The sequence below is a fragment of the Musa acuminata genome, chromosome BXJ1-10 (assembly GCF_036884655.1).
Source record: "Musa acuminata AAA Group cultivar baxijiao chromosome BXJ1-10, Cavendish_Baxijiao_AAA, whole genome shotgun sequence".
In the NCBI taxonomy this organism is placed as follows: domain Eukaryota; kingdom Viridiplantae; phylum Streptophyta; class Magnoliopsida; order Zingiberales; family Musaceae; genus Musa; species Musa acuminata.
The window spans coordinates 18416366-18431748 of NC_088336.1; the positions used below are offsets into that span (position 1 = coordinate 18416366).

A 15383-nucleotide genomic window follows, 5' to 3' on the forward strand; every position below is an offset into this window, starting at 1 on the left:
GCAATTATTTTGTGGACCCTTGTGGATCTTGATGTCTCCATCATGCATGTACAGAAAGTTTCAGGGACACATCAGAAGGTCCAAGAGAAAACACCATCTGCGAACACTTCATATCCCAACTCAGAAGGCAACTCAATGCATTGTTAGGGTAGCTTGAGTGGAGTCAAAAAGGTTCTCTATCTATAGGGGGAGGCCAAAGCCTTGGCAAATTTTGTGAGTAGGCCTTTATAGGCATTACTTTATATTTTTTTATTATTATTTGGGTGAATTGTTAAAAAAAATTCATACTTTTTTTTCAACACTCCTATTTTAAAAAAAATTAAAATAATATGATGTTTTTTAAAATGATCACTCTATCCCTTTTTCGATCGTTCGAAATATAATAACTTACGACGATAACCCCATGCATGATGGAGGAGGGGTAGCTAACCCTTACGCAAGAGTTATGGTAAAAAGGGGTGACCAACCCTTGCGTAAGGCTATAAGCAAAGAGAGTCAACCCCACATGGGGCAAAATGATATATTCACATGATTAGGAATATTATTTTGAATTTTTTGAGTGCTACTTAGAAATTTTTAAAAAATATCATTACTACTATATTTTCTAAACATAAGAAAAAAAATTATGTTATTGGTGAGAAGGAGTAATACAATTACTATAGACTTAAAAGCTATAAATAATAAAAATATAAATATTTTAAATTTAACTAGAGACATAACTTTTTTATATAAATATAAGAAGATAAAAAGATTCATATAATCGACACTAAATAATTTATACATTATTATTATTCTACCTCAGGCAGTGAATTTTTTCTTTTTTTATGTTTTCTAAGTGTAAGAAAATACAATCATGTTATTAGCTTTAAAAAATGCATATAATTGTCACAGCCAATTTATAAATTTTAACATATATATAATTTAATACCAAAAATATGACACATGTTTTATCCTCAAAAAATTTAATTAATTTCATAAATAAGCCTTAAATTCTCAGTTCTTAAAATAAAATAATAAACATGATTGGTGTCAGACTTTTCAGTACAAAGAAAGTATCCAAAAAAACTATTCTAACAGTTAGAAAAAAAATGTTGTGTGCACAAATTTCTTTAGTTGAATTTGACAGTGCATTAAAAATCCTTTTTTTCTCATTTCTTCTGCCTTTCTCATTTGTGTGAGAAAGTTGATGGGATGCTTCTCTTCAAGCTGTCCAACTCAAATTGTCTCTTTTGAGCCTCACACTCACATGTTTTTGTCTCTTTTGCTCTGAGACCCCCCAACCTCCACCCCCCCCCCCCCTTTCTCTCTCTCTCTCTCTCTCTCTCTCTCTCACACACCTTCTTCTCCTTCTTCATTAGCAGCCATGCAGACAACCACCCTGAATCATGTGCCTCACATTGAAACCTGGACTCTAATTCTTCATCCCAAACTTTTAGTTTCAGATTCTTTGGTGCCAACCATGGCATTGATTCCTGAAGCCAACCGATGATGCTGATGGTATAACCTTTCACATGGTTGTACAAAGACTGTGGCTGTCTCAGAGAAAGCTGCTTTCTTTTCTTTGAAATCTGTGGAGGAGACAGGCATGCTTTCATCAACCAGCAAAGTTTGGTGATGGCAGAAAGGTGTTCATTGCACTGTTTGGGTGACTGTTTAATGATTCATGTGATGGAATCAACTATGCATCAATTGAAGTGTTCCAAGTGTTTTATGGTCAAGCATCCAGTGGAAGTTTTATGCACTCCCTCCTACTTTTTTTGTTCATTCCAAGGAAAGTAAAAGCTATATTGCATTAAAATGCATCAGCACAAAATGGAATGCAGATTAAGGTGTCATTCATCTCTTTAACATCTACTCATGTTAGAGTTTTTAAGCATACAAAGCAAAGTGGTGAGAGCTTCTCTTTGTCTTTTTAGATAAATGGCATACTTTCCATTCTTGAAAGGAATAAAGGATGTTTAGGATCAAGTGAACAAAGTTCTTTAATCCAAATTATTTGAACAACAAGATTAGTTGATGAACAAGAAACTAAGTGTAAAAAGAACCCTTAGAAATCAAGATTTGTTTGTTTTGGTAAGTATTTTTATAAAGAAAAAAAATACTTTTGAGTGGTTTTAATATTTTCTCTAGTAAATCTAAGGATATCAGAAGAAAATTTATTCGGATCTATACGAGAGTTGATGGTTTAACTTTGATTTAATTCAAAAAAATTAGTTATTTTATTTAATTATATATATATATATATGATCAAAAATTTATATTGTTCTTCGTCGATATAAACAAGAAGTATCGAACGATATAAATCTTAAATCGACCTTTCTATTGGATGATTTTTCTTCTGGTATAAATTTCATGTAGCTTCAAATTACCCCTACCAACCTCTTACATGCAACTCAGGGTAACAAAATAAATTTTTTTTTTAAGGAAAATATAAATAAAAGATAAAAAAAAATATTGATTTGGCATTTACACCAACCTCCCTTTCCATCATTGATTCCATCATCTTCTCTCTACCATCCAAAAGAAACATGTGGGGACATGGTTTCTCTCTCCTTCACCACCATCACATCACTGACATAAAGGTCTCCATGCAGCTTCACTTCTGCTGTGAAAGTGTTCAGCTGCAGGCTCCCTCCTGAGCCAGCGTTGTCCATCGAACAAGCCCATTCATCACCTTCACCTCATCTGAAACTGGCCTGCGCTTGGTCAGCAGAATTTATAATGTCTTCGGAAGAATTGTCCCTTTCTGATGCAGTGCCTTCCATTAATAGTGTTCTTGAGGTTCCATCTGGTGACAGTGATACCTCATCTCTTCTCCATGGCTATGTAAAATATGTTCGATCTTATCCTCTCCTTTTGATGGCATTGATGGGAGTTCCTCCCCAGGATACGATGCTGAAGCCACTGTTTTGGTGTGTGAGTTCTTCGGGAGCAGCTCTTCTCATCGTGTTGCCATTTGGAGTCCTCAGATGGCAAGCGGGTGCAAAGCATCACATGGCGGCCGAGATCGAAAACTTTTGGAGCTTTATTAGAGGCGTGCTTGTGCCGATCTCGGACAGTGTCGCCGCACTTGTTGGCGCCGTAGGTTCGGGCTCTCACTGGTTGATCGACGCAGCAGCCGTGGAGATTGTGGAGGTGGCGAAGAGGATGCTTGGCGGCTTGCAGGAGACTTACCCTGAGATCTTCATGGATGGCAGATGCGTCGAAAGGATCGTGTCAGATGTCATGAACAACTGCAAGCAAACACCTGAGTTCGAGATGAGTGTCAGTGAATCACATTCATTCTCTTTCTGATCCATCACCATACATACATACATAGTATGTTACATTTCTTCCCCATAGTCGACAAAGAAAATAGCAATAGATGATGATTGATGTGAATCCAAGTTTGCACCATTCATCATGACTTGGAAGCAATAAGATCATTGACAGAATAATGAAAAATGGTAGAATATGATACAAATCAAAACTTTCCAAGAGAGTGAGAAAGAGAAGTAAACCAACCATAACAACTGAAACATGGATGAATCACAGAAGACTCAATATCATCATCTCCTCTCCCCCTCCAATGTACATTTCTGTTTACCAAAAGATTTACATTGATACAAATCAAAATTGTGCGACAGTGCAAGAAGACCAAGCTCTCCTCTGAACACTTGAAGACAGTGGAAGCGCCACAATGATCTAGCAATATCTCCCTTCCATTTCATGGACTTGAATCACTTATGTATCTGAAAATAATTCAGACTTGAACCATATGAATGCTAGTTTATCCAAGTCTTGCAAGTATAGAGCCATCTTTCTTTGACTTTTTTTTTTCTCACTCAGCCAGGAAGCTCATAGCAGAAATAACAGGGATATGGAAACTGAAGGCACCAAAAGAACAAATCACCTATTCGTTCATGCTGCCATATCTTCCAAGGTAAATCAGGCACTTATCGGGAACATCTGATATCAGAAAGGTATGACATAAGGCAAAGCAACGACGTCCTCTGACTCGATTTTGAGTACTTCGGACCAAACCTGGGGTACCTCATCACCTCCAAGCTGTGTCTTCGGCTTTTGCAGCAGGTGACAGCTGCTGAATAGCCACTCTTGGTCATCATACTCGGGCCATTCATCCACTTTGGGAATAGAATATATTTTGTCAAGATGCACAGAGTCCGGGTGGGGAATTGTATAAGCTTTACCAGTTGCACCACTATCGGTAGCAACTGGATGCCTCGATCCATCAGAGAATGTCTGAGCTCTCGCTTTGCCATTTATCTTGTGTTCCTTGTTATCTATTGGCTTTTCCACCAGAACATTGTTTATGGCTCCAAGTTTTAATGGAGAACAAGCTGCACCAACATGTGATGATTCCAGTGTCCTCCCATTCTCTTCACGAAGGTGAGATGAAGGATCTGTTTTTGGAAATTTGTTGGGCCTCAAATTATTCTCTGCAATGTCAGGGACAATGTAGTGATATAAACCAAACAAATGAGGTTTATAACACCATAGAAACTAAGAGTACTTACAGGATTACAGAGGAATAGATAAATTAGATTACTTACCATTGGAAAAACCATTTGTATCAATTTCCTTTCTCTTCTTCATAGTTTCATCAGTAAGGTAACTCTCTGCATTATCTGTCTGAGGTGCTAAAGTTTTTACATCTAGACTATCTAACTGATCCTTTTTCCTGCGATCTCTTGGCTCTTTTAGTTCTTTATCCTTCTGTTCACCTTTCTCCTTTACTTTCGTCTTCTCTTTCTTTTTGCCCTTGTGCTTGTCTTTATCTTTGATTTTCTTCTCATCGCGAACCCGGTCCCTATGTCTTTCCTCTTTCCTATCATCAGCATCCCTCTCCTTGCTCTTCGCTTTCCCCTCCTCAATCTTGTTGCTGGCATCCCTTGCCACTGCCTCGTCCATCCCAACAACTCTTCTTTGCTCTGCAAGGATGTGGTTTTGAAGGATTTTGTTAGCTCGCCCTCTGTCCTCCATCTTAGTGGCAAGACCGATAGCACCAACATTTTTACAAGCAGAAAAGCTTTGTGCTGGTTGGGCCATCCCATTAATGGTTCTTGGAACGTCACTGTTGGAGCTTGAGACAACTTTTTTACTATTTTGGTTATCAATTTCCACTGCAGCTGCAGCATATGGACCCTCAAATCTTTTATGAACAGAACCCACTGGGTATTCCAAGGGTGATTTTGTATGACCATTTCCTTTTTGTCCCGTACTAGGAAGTTTTGGAACCAATTTGTCATGTGTACTTTTTTCCTTCTTGACTGCATTTGCAGAGCCCAGTGCCTCGTTTTTTCTTTGAGTAGAAAAAGTAAATTTGTCGGTTGGCCTTTCAAAACCATCAATTCTCCTTTGTAGAGGACCCATGGTGGGGGGAACGATTTTATCACCAGCAACTCTTTCCTTGACCATTGCAGTCTCAGCAGCCAAGTTACCGATGCTTTTTTGAACTGGGCCACTGAAGTTGTCAGCCTCTCTGTTTGCTGCCATTTTTCCTTCATCTTCAATCTTCCTCTCCAATTTCTCAGCAAATTTAGAAGGTTTAGTTTCCTCAGTCTTCTGACTGCATTCTCCAAGCATGTCTCCATGTGGAGACTCGGTCTGTTTGTCAGCCCTCTCATATAATATCCTGCTTTTGTCCTTGTTCTTATTCTTTCTTTTCTTCTCTTTATGCTTTTCTTTTCGGTCCTTCTTTTCCTTGTGTTTATCTTTACTCCGATCTGTGTCTTTTCTTTCTTTATCTTCTTTCTTTTCTTTGTCCTTCTCCTTTTTATGTTTCTTCTCTTTACGTTTCTCCTAAAAGTTGACAAAATTGACCACAGAAGCAAAGGTAAACAAGTTTGAAGTTTCAGATCCTCACCAAAAAATGATCTAACAACATTACAAAGACATTAACTCAACTATCAACATGTAAACAACACGAAGAGCTACTTCAGCCAAGCGAAAAATTTTGCATGCCATTATCCAGATATCATAATATATTAGAAAACAACATCCAAAAAGTAAAGGAACCAAGAAAAGAACCCCCCCAATAACCGATCTACTGTTAATCCAGATAGCTATCACTAAGCAGCACATAGGGAAAAAAACATGATATAAATTTAAATCAAACCAACTGAAACATCAGAAAGAAAATATCATATTCAACATAAACTAATCAACTGCACTAATTAGATGTTTGGCACCTAGGAGCTTATATCATCAAGCTTCCCACTAACTTTAATACATCAGTATTTTAGATGAACATATATCAAGGTAAGGCACCTAAATTATTAAATCCTAAGAAGTTTAAAATGACTGCATTTTTGGAACATAAGAAAACACTTGTAGGTAAATTAAGAAGTATGAATCTCTTACACAACATTACAAAATGACATCAAGTTATCAAACTAACGAAATGGCAACATAAACAGTTTCAACATTTTCTAAATGTACCTCAAAAATCAGTGAGTAGCAGAACTCTGGAATTATGACTCCCAGAAACAATCACGATGCTCCTATAAATTAAAGCTATAATGGGGAGCTCAATGCATGAGATCTCACTGATACAAGGCTTTGAGTTTCAATGCATGAGATCCCACTGATACAAGGCTTCAGGTTATGACATATATAGTCTTACCTTTGGAAACAAAAAGACAAAGTCCGTGACTTGAATTGTGGTTACCCATGTCAAAAAGGAGCACCCTTATGATGAAACCAGAGCTTGCCCTCTTATATGAGTAAAATACAATAGTTTTCATAAATTGATATTTAGTTTTGGACAAATCCAATGCTGCCAATGCTGGGTCTGGGAAGAGTCTAACATATGCAGCCTTGTCTCTATAAGTAGAGAGAGATTGTTTCCATACCTCAAACTCTATTCACCATGGTGCAAAGGTGCAACCTCACCATTGTATTAAAGCTTGCCTTCTATTGTAAAAATGCAAAGGATTGCAGAAAACAAGGCTAGTAGCACATTAAGAAATCTCTTTTTACCGTACATCATAAAATGTCATGATTAGCACCCAAAGTGCAAAAGCTGTCTCACATGACTATCCAAGCTTTACTTATCGAGACTACCTTCCAACTGTGTATCCAAGCTCTACTTCTCTAGTTACTAAAAAGAATGGAACTCTCCTACAAAATACATATAAATATTCCCACATCCGCATCAAACTCTATTGTTGATTACAATATATATCCGAAGAGTCAGACTTTTAAATAATGTTTGAGCTTTAATACATTGGGTGATTTTAGAAGTATTATGCAGATAATTCTTAGGAGACTTCAATTTTTAATGTTGAGCAATAGACGATCAACAAAATCAGTGAATAAATTTAGATCATTTGTATCACCTATCAAAATTATCAGTGACATCAAATGATAATTTCTTCTTTCATTGATACTTCTTGTTGCTTTCTCTATGATTCTTTTTACTAAGAGTAGATATTTCCCCCCCTAACATACATTAAAAATCCATTTCAATTGTACATCACTGATTATCACCTTTACCTACAAAAATAGTCCATAATGTCTTACCCCTAAACAAAAGTGCAGATTTGTTGCATAGTTTAATATCCCTATCCTTACTGGAACTAAGCCTTTTCAGTAATGTATATCGGTTAATCTGCATCATATCATATCGGTCTCTAATAATCATATTTACAGAAGATGTAATACTTAAAGACAAAGTTTCAAACTGGTATAATGAACCAAAACACAAGTCAAAAGCCTACATGGCACTGTCAGCACATTGGGAGTGCTAAGTATGAGCTAGCCCTACCTCACTCAAGCTTCTGCATTAACATTTAACTACCAGAGAGAATCTCAACTAGAAAGCCATTTTAAATCTTCAAGTACTCTGAAGAGAATGTTAATGATTTAAATTAAAGGAATCAAATTCATCCAAAGAATGATTATGGCAAGAACTAAATAAGCTGGCTTGTACTTAACTAAATTTTAAAAGAGAAAAATGAAAACTTGTTTCCTCTTTCAACTAAAGATATAATTTCGAAAAAAAAAAAGTTTGTGTCACAGATAGCATGAAGTTTAAGTGTGGTAAGACTTAAAATTACCATCACAAGCTTCAGCACAGTAAAACTTCACAAGTTACAATTGTAGACTTAGTAGCAAACAAAAAACATGAAATCAAATGATAAGTGAAAAAATCAAGTAAAAATGTGAAAAAGATCAAGTTTAAAATTTAAGCTCACTATTGGTACTGGTACCACCGCTAGTAATGGAAACTAATAGGACCAGGATGTTCCAGATGGTACATTCTAAACAGACACAAAAAAATTATTAAAAAACGAGGAGTTCGATAATTATGTGGCATACCACAGTAGCTGTGCACAAGTACTCAGTTGGATTGATACAGAATGCTAGCTATGCCATTGTATTTAATTCTATGAAAAATATAGCTAAGTGAAATGAAACATATAAAGATGAGTAACTTCAATAACAAAGACCAACATGATACATCAAGATGTTGTATTGTCCACCATAAGTCATGAATTGAACATAACAGAAAATAGATCTCAACGGCTTTTTAGTTGAACATGGTAAGGTAAAAAATCCTTTCCTGCTGTAATGGCACTAGAAAATTGGACAAAAATAGCCATGAGAGCCAAAGTTGAAAACCATATAATAAGACTGAAATCCTAGAATGTTTGGCTCATTATTTAAAGGGAAAAGGAGCACCACCAAAATCCAACATGTTCCAACATCAAACTTCAGGTGATCTAAATCAACAAATGTAAGACCATAATAGTTCAGTGTCATAAAATAAGATCCCGTCACCATTAGAACTAATCCAGTATTTAACTTGCCGCACTGACATGTGATAAGGCAATCAACAAAGCAATTAATATAGTCTTAGTTACAAAGCACTTAAAAGTTTATGCATTTTTCAGTTTGTGATTAATAGTCTCAAGCAAAACCAGATAATTTATTGAACCAGAAGTTTTTGCCACACAGGATACATACAACATGTTATCTGCAAAAGTAAAGAATAAGATTCGGCCAATGCAAAAACAGATTGCGCACAACCAAAAGATGATAAGCCAACGAAATAAAGCTAAATTAAAACAAACACATTAATGAATGCATATAACTTCAGCACCTCTGCTAGCAAGTCTATGTGGTCACTTGTCTTCTTTTCATATCCTGGTGGTGGAAATGGGAAGCAGCGAGACATTGCACAGTGAGCCTCGTTTGGCTAGAAATCCTACTTTCCAGTAACGTTGTTCCGGTAAGGGAACGGACCACCAGCCATGCTCCTGCTTCTGCACCATGTCCCCACACACATATCCAGATTCAGAACCTCGCCATTGCTCTCGACCCAACCCACATCAATCCGTCAAGAAAACGACATACACCTTCGAATTGGGCATAAACCTAACTATAACACTGTGTAATCACTCAGCAAGGTTTTCTCCTCTCGTGGCAAAATCAAACTTACACAAAGGAGGAAGTCACAAAAACCAGAAATAACCCAGATCAGTTCGTGCTAGTACAGCATTGCCTACTTCCAGAACCACCAAAGCCACTGCAGATGAACCGGTCTACCAGAGTAGACAAGGAAGCCACCCAAACCTTAAAGTGCAGTCCTCTTCCATGTGACCAATCCCAGTCCTCCAAAGCACAATTCGATATCAGAAAGGACCTGATTTCCTCTCAACAAAGACGAAAACCCTGGAGCGCCCGCAAAACCAAGACCTCAGGAAACCGATCCAGAAGGCGTCGATTGGCCGACTCGAATATCCCAGCACCAGGATCCTCGGCGGCCAACCAGGCGAGCCCCAAATCAAGAAAAGAGGCCGGATTTCCTTGAGGCCCAAAGAAGGGGTCGAGAGGGGGGGGGGGGGGGGGAAGGGGAGAGGAGAGAACCGAAAACGGGCGGAGATGCACCAATTCTGGTAGAAAAAGCACCCAGGATTTCGGGATTTCTCACGGAGAGAGGTTCGGACGAGAGATCAACGGCGGAAGAGGCGCAAGATCCGATCTTTCTCGCCTATTTACCGCTCTTCTGGGTGGGTACATGTGCGGATCGGTGACGGAATCGTGACTTCCTCTCGTGGTGGGAGGGAAGCGAGGTGTTGGGGGTTGTTCTCGCACGCTCGCGTCGGAAGTTAAACGGAGGAGGAGGAAGGAGGAGGCGAGAGGGGGAATCGGCGGCCCTTCTTCTTCTACGATCGAACCCCCAGGGGAAAAGGGAGGCGTGGCGAGGAGGGGCCAGGGGAAGGCGATTCATGGACCAGTTCCATTGTGGTACCAGAGCAAGAGGTTAATATTCTTATCATCCACGATAATAATAATAATAATAATAATAATAATAATAATAATAATAATAATAATAATAATAATAATAATAATAATAATAATAATAAATAATATCGAAATTTTCTTTAAAAACTATTTTTGAAAAAAATTCTGTTTAATATCTTAACTTTCAAAAAATTTCATAAAATAATTTTTTTTTCAAAATGATAATATTATCACTTTCGACCACAACCTTCACCTAACAGTGTCACCCTTGTTCGATTTTGCTCCTATACATTTTGCTCTCATCGTTTTTGTCTATGACATAAGAATCGTTGACGTCTTAACTCTCCTCCCCGTTATCCCATTGAACCGGCCTCTACCTCTGTAACTATATACCTCTTTGCTTATGCTTTTGTCATTAGTGTGCCTATGTCGTAAGCAATGATAACAAAGACGAGGAGCATAAGAATAGATCCAATGATGATTTGCAAAGGCGATAGCAAATTGAATAAGATAGAGGAGAGAGGAGTAAAAGCAATAAGGATCAACGGACTCCTTGTGTTGTATGCTAGAATGGTGTGACGAGGCACACAAGGTGACGATGCAAGGTGAAGACAAGTAATATAGTCATTTTACGTAATAAAAGTAGCCTATGAGATTTTTTTAAAATTAAGATTTTTCTCGAGGATTCGCCCAAATATAATTAGATGACTATTCCTCTAAAAAAATGTGATTTTAAAAATATCTCTTTGATTTTTTTAAATTTTGTTATATATCTTGAAAAAAATTTGTAAAAATATATGTATGTATGTATGTATGCATAATAATAATTATCATAGGCTAATTGAAAAAAATTCTAAGTGATTTCAAATATATATTTTTTTAAATATATATGTATATATATATATATATATATATGTATATATATATATATATACATATAGATATATATACATATATATATATATATATATGTATATATATACATATATCTATATATATATATACATATATAGATATATATACATATAGATATATAGATATATATACATATAGATATATAGATATATATACATATATATATTTATATATATATGTCTATGTATATACATATAGATATATATATATACACATATAAATAATGGTAAATATATTATTTTAAAGTTCAAAAGGAAATACTACATATATTATTTTTTATCAGGATATGTGGTATTTGTAATTATTGTTTATTGGTTCAGGAATTATATTATATTTACACATAAGTCTCTCCATCTATACACTATTATGCATGTTAGTTTTCTCATACTTAGAGCATAACAAGAAGAGCTGATGGATGGTATACGAGTCAGTATTTATTCTTTATAATAGGTCATATCATGTGTGGGATTTGTATTAGTTTAGTACTAATACAATTATTAGAATGAAAAATATTTTAAAATAATTATTAGGTAATTCATGATTTATGGATTTTGGTGTAGCATATAATTTAGGAACTGCTAAAAAAATAATATATAAAGTAGTCTTCTCAGTGTATTTTCCTTGTAAACTTATTGAATTTAAATTGTTTAAAACAATTTCGTAATATCATATAAAAATATTAGTTATTTTTAGATTGAAAAATAAAATGAGAAAAAAATTCTAAGATAATATTTACATATTCAGATAAGACTATAAATACTCCGATTAAACATAAGAGATAATTAGTACCAACTTTCGTTGATTCCCCGAACTGTACCTAAACATGGCACGTGCAGTTGCGTCTTAGAAGGGATTGTAGTATCCGACATGGACCCGGTCTAATTGACAGGGATTGGACCGATTTTTTCCTGCATCCGAACCGATACGTCTTATTCTATAATTTGGTGGGGATTGGATCGGGTTTTTTCTAATCGAACCGAGTCAGTTGACGACCCGACCCATCTTGAACCGATCCAGCACGATTCCTATGTCGAGCCAACCCGATTAGGAATCGATCCATCCAATCACGTGTCATAGTCGGATACGAACGGATGCCTATCTGGATTCGACTCAATTCGGGTTACCTTATTGTTGGCAAGTGGATCTTAAATCCGACTCGATCCGACCCGATTCGGAACGAGATCCATCAAAATTGCCCGGTAATATCCCGGTAAGTTGGTTGCGGCTGCGATGCGAATTCTTTAGGGTCGGCAGACGGCGACGGCGACGGTGACGAGGGCGAACTCCTCTTCCTCTGCGTCTTTCTCGACACGGAGACGATTGTTGGAAGGAGAAGATTTCCGGATCTGTTCTTTTTTCGTTCTCGAGATCGTAAGCTTCGCCTTTCGATCGATCTGCTGGTCGTTGTTTTGGATCCTTCCAGTAGATGTTGCTTCTGTGATTTCTTTGTTCTTTTTTCCTTTAATGTCATGATTTGTTTGTGGAATTTGGTTTTCTATAATTCGTGAAGAACGAAACGGAACCTAGATTGAATTGGTTTCATGTTCGATGTGTGTATTGCCTGTACGGGATATGTTTGATCGATTGCCTGAGCCGGAAGACGTTTGAACATGTTATTTGATGGTTTGTTTCGCACGCAGCATTTCTTTTGCTGCTATAAGATACATTACCACGTCTGCTGAAGGGTCTTAGCTCACAAATTCGTAGCCACTTGATCATGTTTTTGGATTATCATCTTTGAAGTGTCATTGTTGTTGGTGTTAACTCGAGCTAATGAAGATTATTTTGTGGGATTTCTTACAACTTTTTTATGAATTCTGACACTCAAAATGCTTCTTTGGTCTAATGTTATTGGCCTTGCAAATCTTGAGCGAGAGGATCCATGAAATTATTCCTTTTTCCATATGCCTTTGTTGATCTCTTGTTGGTCGTATAGGTGTTTGTATATGCTTTTCTTGGACAAATGCCTGCATCAGTGAACTTACATGGTAAAAATGCAAAATAATTGCAATATCAAGTACATTTGGCTGTGTATCTACAGGAGTATTATACTAGCTTGTGTCGAGAGGGTTGAGAGGTACATGTTGTGTTACATATGGTTTTAGTAAGCGTGTGCTTCTAACAGAAAACAGATCTACTATGGTTATGCCTTGATGTCCTAAGTATGCTTTTTTATCTAAGACTTCACTGTGAAAAAAGGTCAATTTGCACCTTGACATGAACAATAATGTGGATATGTACCCGAATACTTACATAAAAAAAGCTTTTCTATAGTTCATGTTGTTTCAAATAGAAATTGTTGGTGTATTCGCATGCTTTCTTTTCTTCAATTCTGTGAATCGACTTTATTCTTCCGCTAATATTATTACTCGTCCGTATTGCTTTGTGCAGTCATAACAGTTAAGGGAAGCATTTAGTAGGAGGATCATTATGGCATCAAGACGACATGTACAATACTCTCCTCTTTCTGCAGATGACATAGATGAAGATCATGGAATGCTGGGGGAAGGAGACCTTCGCTTTGCCTACAATCCCAAGGCTCTCGATAGAGTTCCATGGAAGTCAATCGCCCTTGCAATTTTTCTTCTTGCTCTGGGGACACTTCTCCTTATTCTATCAGTCTTCATTTTTACAGGCCATATGGAGGGTGAGCAATCCCAAGCATATGGCCTCTTGACGCTTGGTATACTTGCATTTCTTCCTGGTATGCACCACGAATCTATGATATTTATTTCATTACATCTCAATTAATTTTTGCTTATACTCGTGCATGATGTTCTAGAAGCAATCGGTCTGCTAGTAATATGTAAAGGCATTTTTTTCTAATGTACCGTTCCTTGTGTCAATTCCTGTCAAACCTCCTAACTCGTGATATTGTAACTCAGACTGAATACCGGGAGAATTATGATTATTAAAGAATTTCATTGGTAAATTGTTGGGTTAAGTTTGATCTTTCATTCATGGCAGAAAGTCTATGTTCCAAAGACTTTCACCTGTATAACATTATAAGTGTTTTTTTTTTTTTCTAGTTAAGAAGTGCCGCATATGATGTATGGTAAGTTTAAAGTAGTAACATTTTGACAGAAAGCCTGAAAGTAGGTGTCATGTATAGGTTTTTGCTTTCAGAAAGGCATTTAGTTCTTCAGTGCTAAAGGTTATTCGGCGAAAAACCTTTAATGAAGATTGGATAATGACTTTCGACTATATACTTCTTTAAGCTGTCATTAACTTTTTATTTCACTAGTTTTTGTCGAAGGTCCTTTTTTCAAGATCTGTAAAGAATTTCATTGTATGTTTAATTTTGCATACTGCCCCCTGAAGATTTCCACCTTACTAGAAACTTGGAAATTTGAAATTTCATAGAAACCACATTGAAGCTTTGGTAAATTAAGGTTGCATAGCATATATATGTTAATATATCTTGATCCATCTGGCATTAGTGGTAAAATGTAACTTAATTGTCACTCTAGCATGAGTAGTTCATGTGAAAATAATTTATTATCATGATCATTTCATACGCAACTTGTTTATAAAGCCTTGTCCAAGTTTGTTTACATATATGTGTAGGCATGTGGATATACTATATTTATGGTGAAAGATACATGGAAATCTAGGCATGGTCCAAGAATTCAAACTGCCACCAAGCCATTAGTACCTCCACGCAGACTTAGGGGTTTATCCAGAACAATGTAATGATATTGTTAAATCTACTGCTGCTGCTAAATTTATCAATGTAATATCTCGGGCAGATTCAAGAGTATATCGAGATTCTCTTTTTAGATTGGCAGAGACACTTGTTCAAATTACACTTTTGCTTCATTCTTATTTGTTCTTAAGAGTGTTGGTTCTTTTAACCCCACTAGGATAATGAACTTGAAAAACCATACAACAAAACAAGCCTTCGTCTACGTCCAAAGCCCACAGAAAAAATATTTGAAGGTTTAGCACTGTGACACTGAATATTTGAAGGTTTTCCATCTTGTTGCAGGTTTCTACGAGACTCGGATCGCTTATTATTCTTGGAAGGGTGCGCCAGGCTATAGGTTTTCTTCCATCCCGAGCTAGTCCTCCAAGCATTTTAGGCTCGATTGTGGATACTGGATATTGTTCTTAGCCAGTGAGTTACAACTTGTTCCACGGATCCTTGTTTGGAGGATGGCTATTTTCTGCAAAATGAAACTTTGTGTGTTGCTATGCAATTTCTAGTTGCAGCGAAA

At 36.6% G+C, this 15383-nt stretch overlaps 2 protein-coding genes across 3 annotated transcripts; one reads left to right on the forward strand and one right to left on the reverse strand.

The window, feature by feature from the left end:
* Positions 1–3425: 3425 nt before the first annotated feature.
* LOC104000096 (uncharacterized) lies at positions 3426–10248 on the reverse strand. Of its 2 annotated transcripts, none has more exons than XM_065086031.1 (3): positions 9107–10248; positions 4554–5802; positions 3426–4403 (listed from the first exon to the last, which is right to left on the reverse strand). In XM_065086031.1, exons 1-3 carry the CDS (start codon positions 9179–9181, stop codon positions 3955–3957), a joined length of 1773 nt encoding a protein of 590 aa, XP_064942103.1. In that variant the 5' UTR covers positions 9182–10248; the 3' UTR covers positions 3426–3954. The 2 variants fall into 2 exon arrangements, with proteins under 2 accessions (XP_064942103.1, XP_009420315.2); XM_009422040.3 differs by having other exon boundaries at positions 3426–4439.
* A 2129-nt stretch (positions 10249–12377) lies between these two features.
* LOC135581941 (uncharacterized) lies at positions 12378–15383 on the forward strand. Its single transcript, XM_065086032.1, has 3 exons — positions 12378–12537; positions 13558–13870; positions 15155–15383. Exons 2-3 carry the CDS (start codon positions 13597–13599, stop codon positions 15229–15231), a joined length of 351 nt encoding a protein of 116 aa, XP_064942104.1. The 5' UTR covers positions 12378–12537; positions 13558–13596; the 3' UTR covers positions 15232–15383.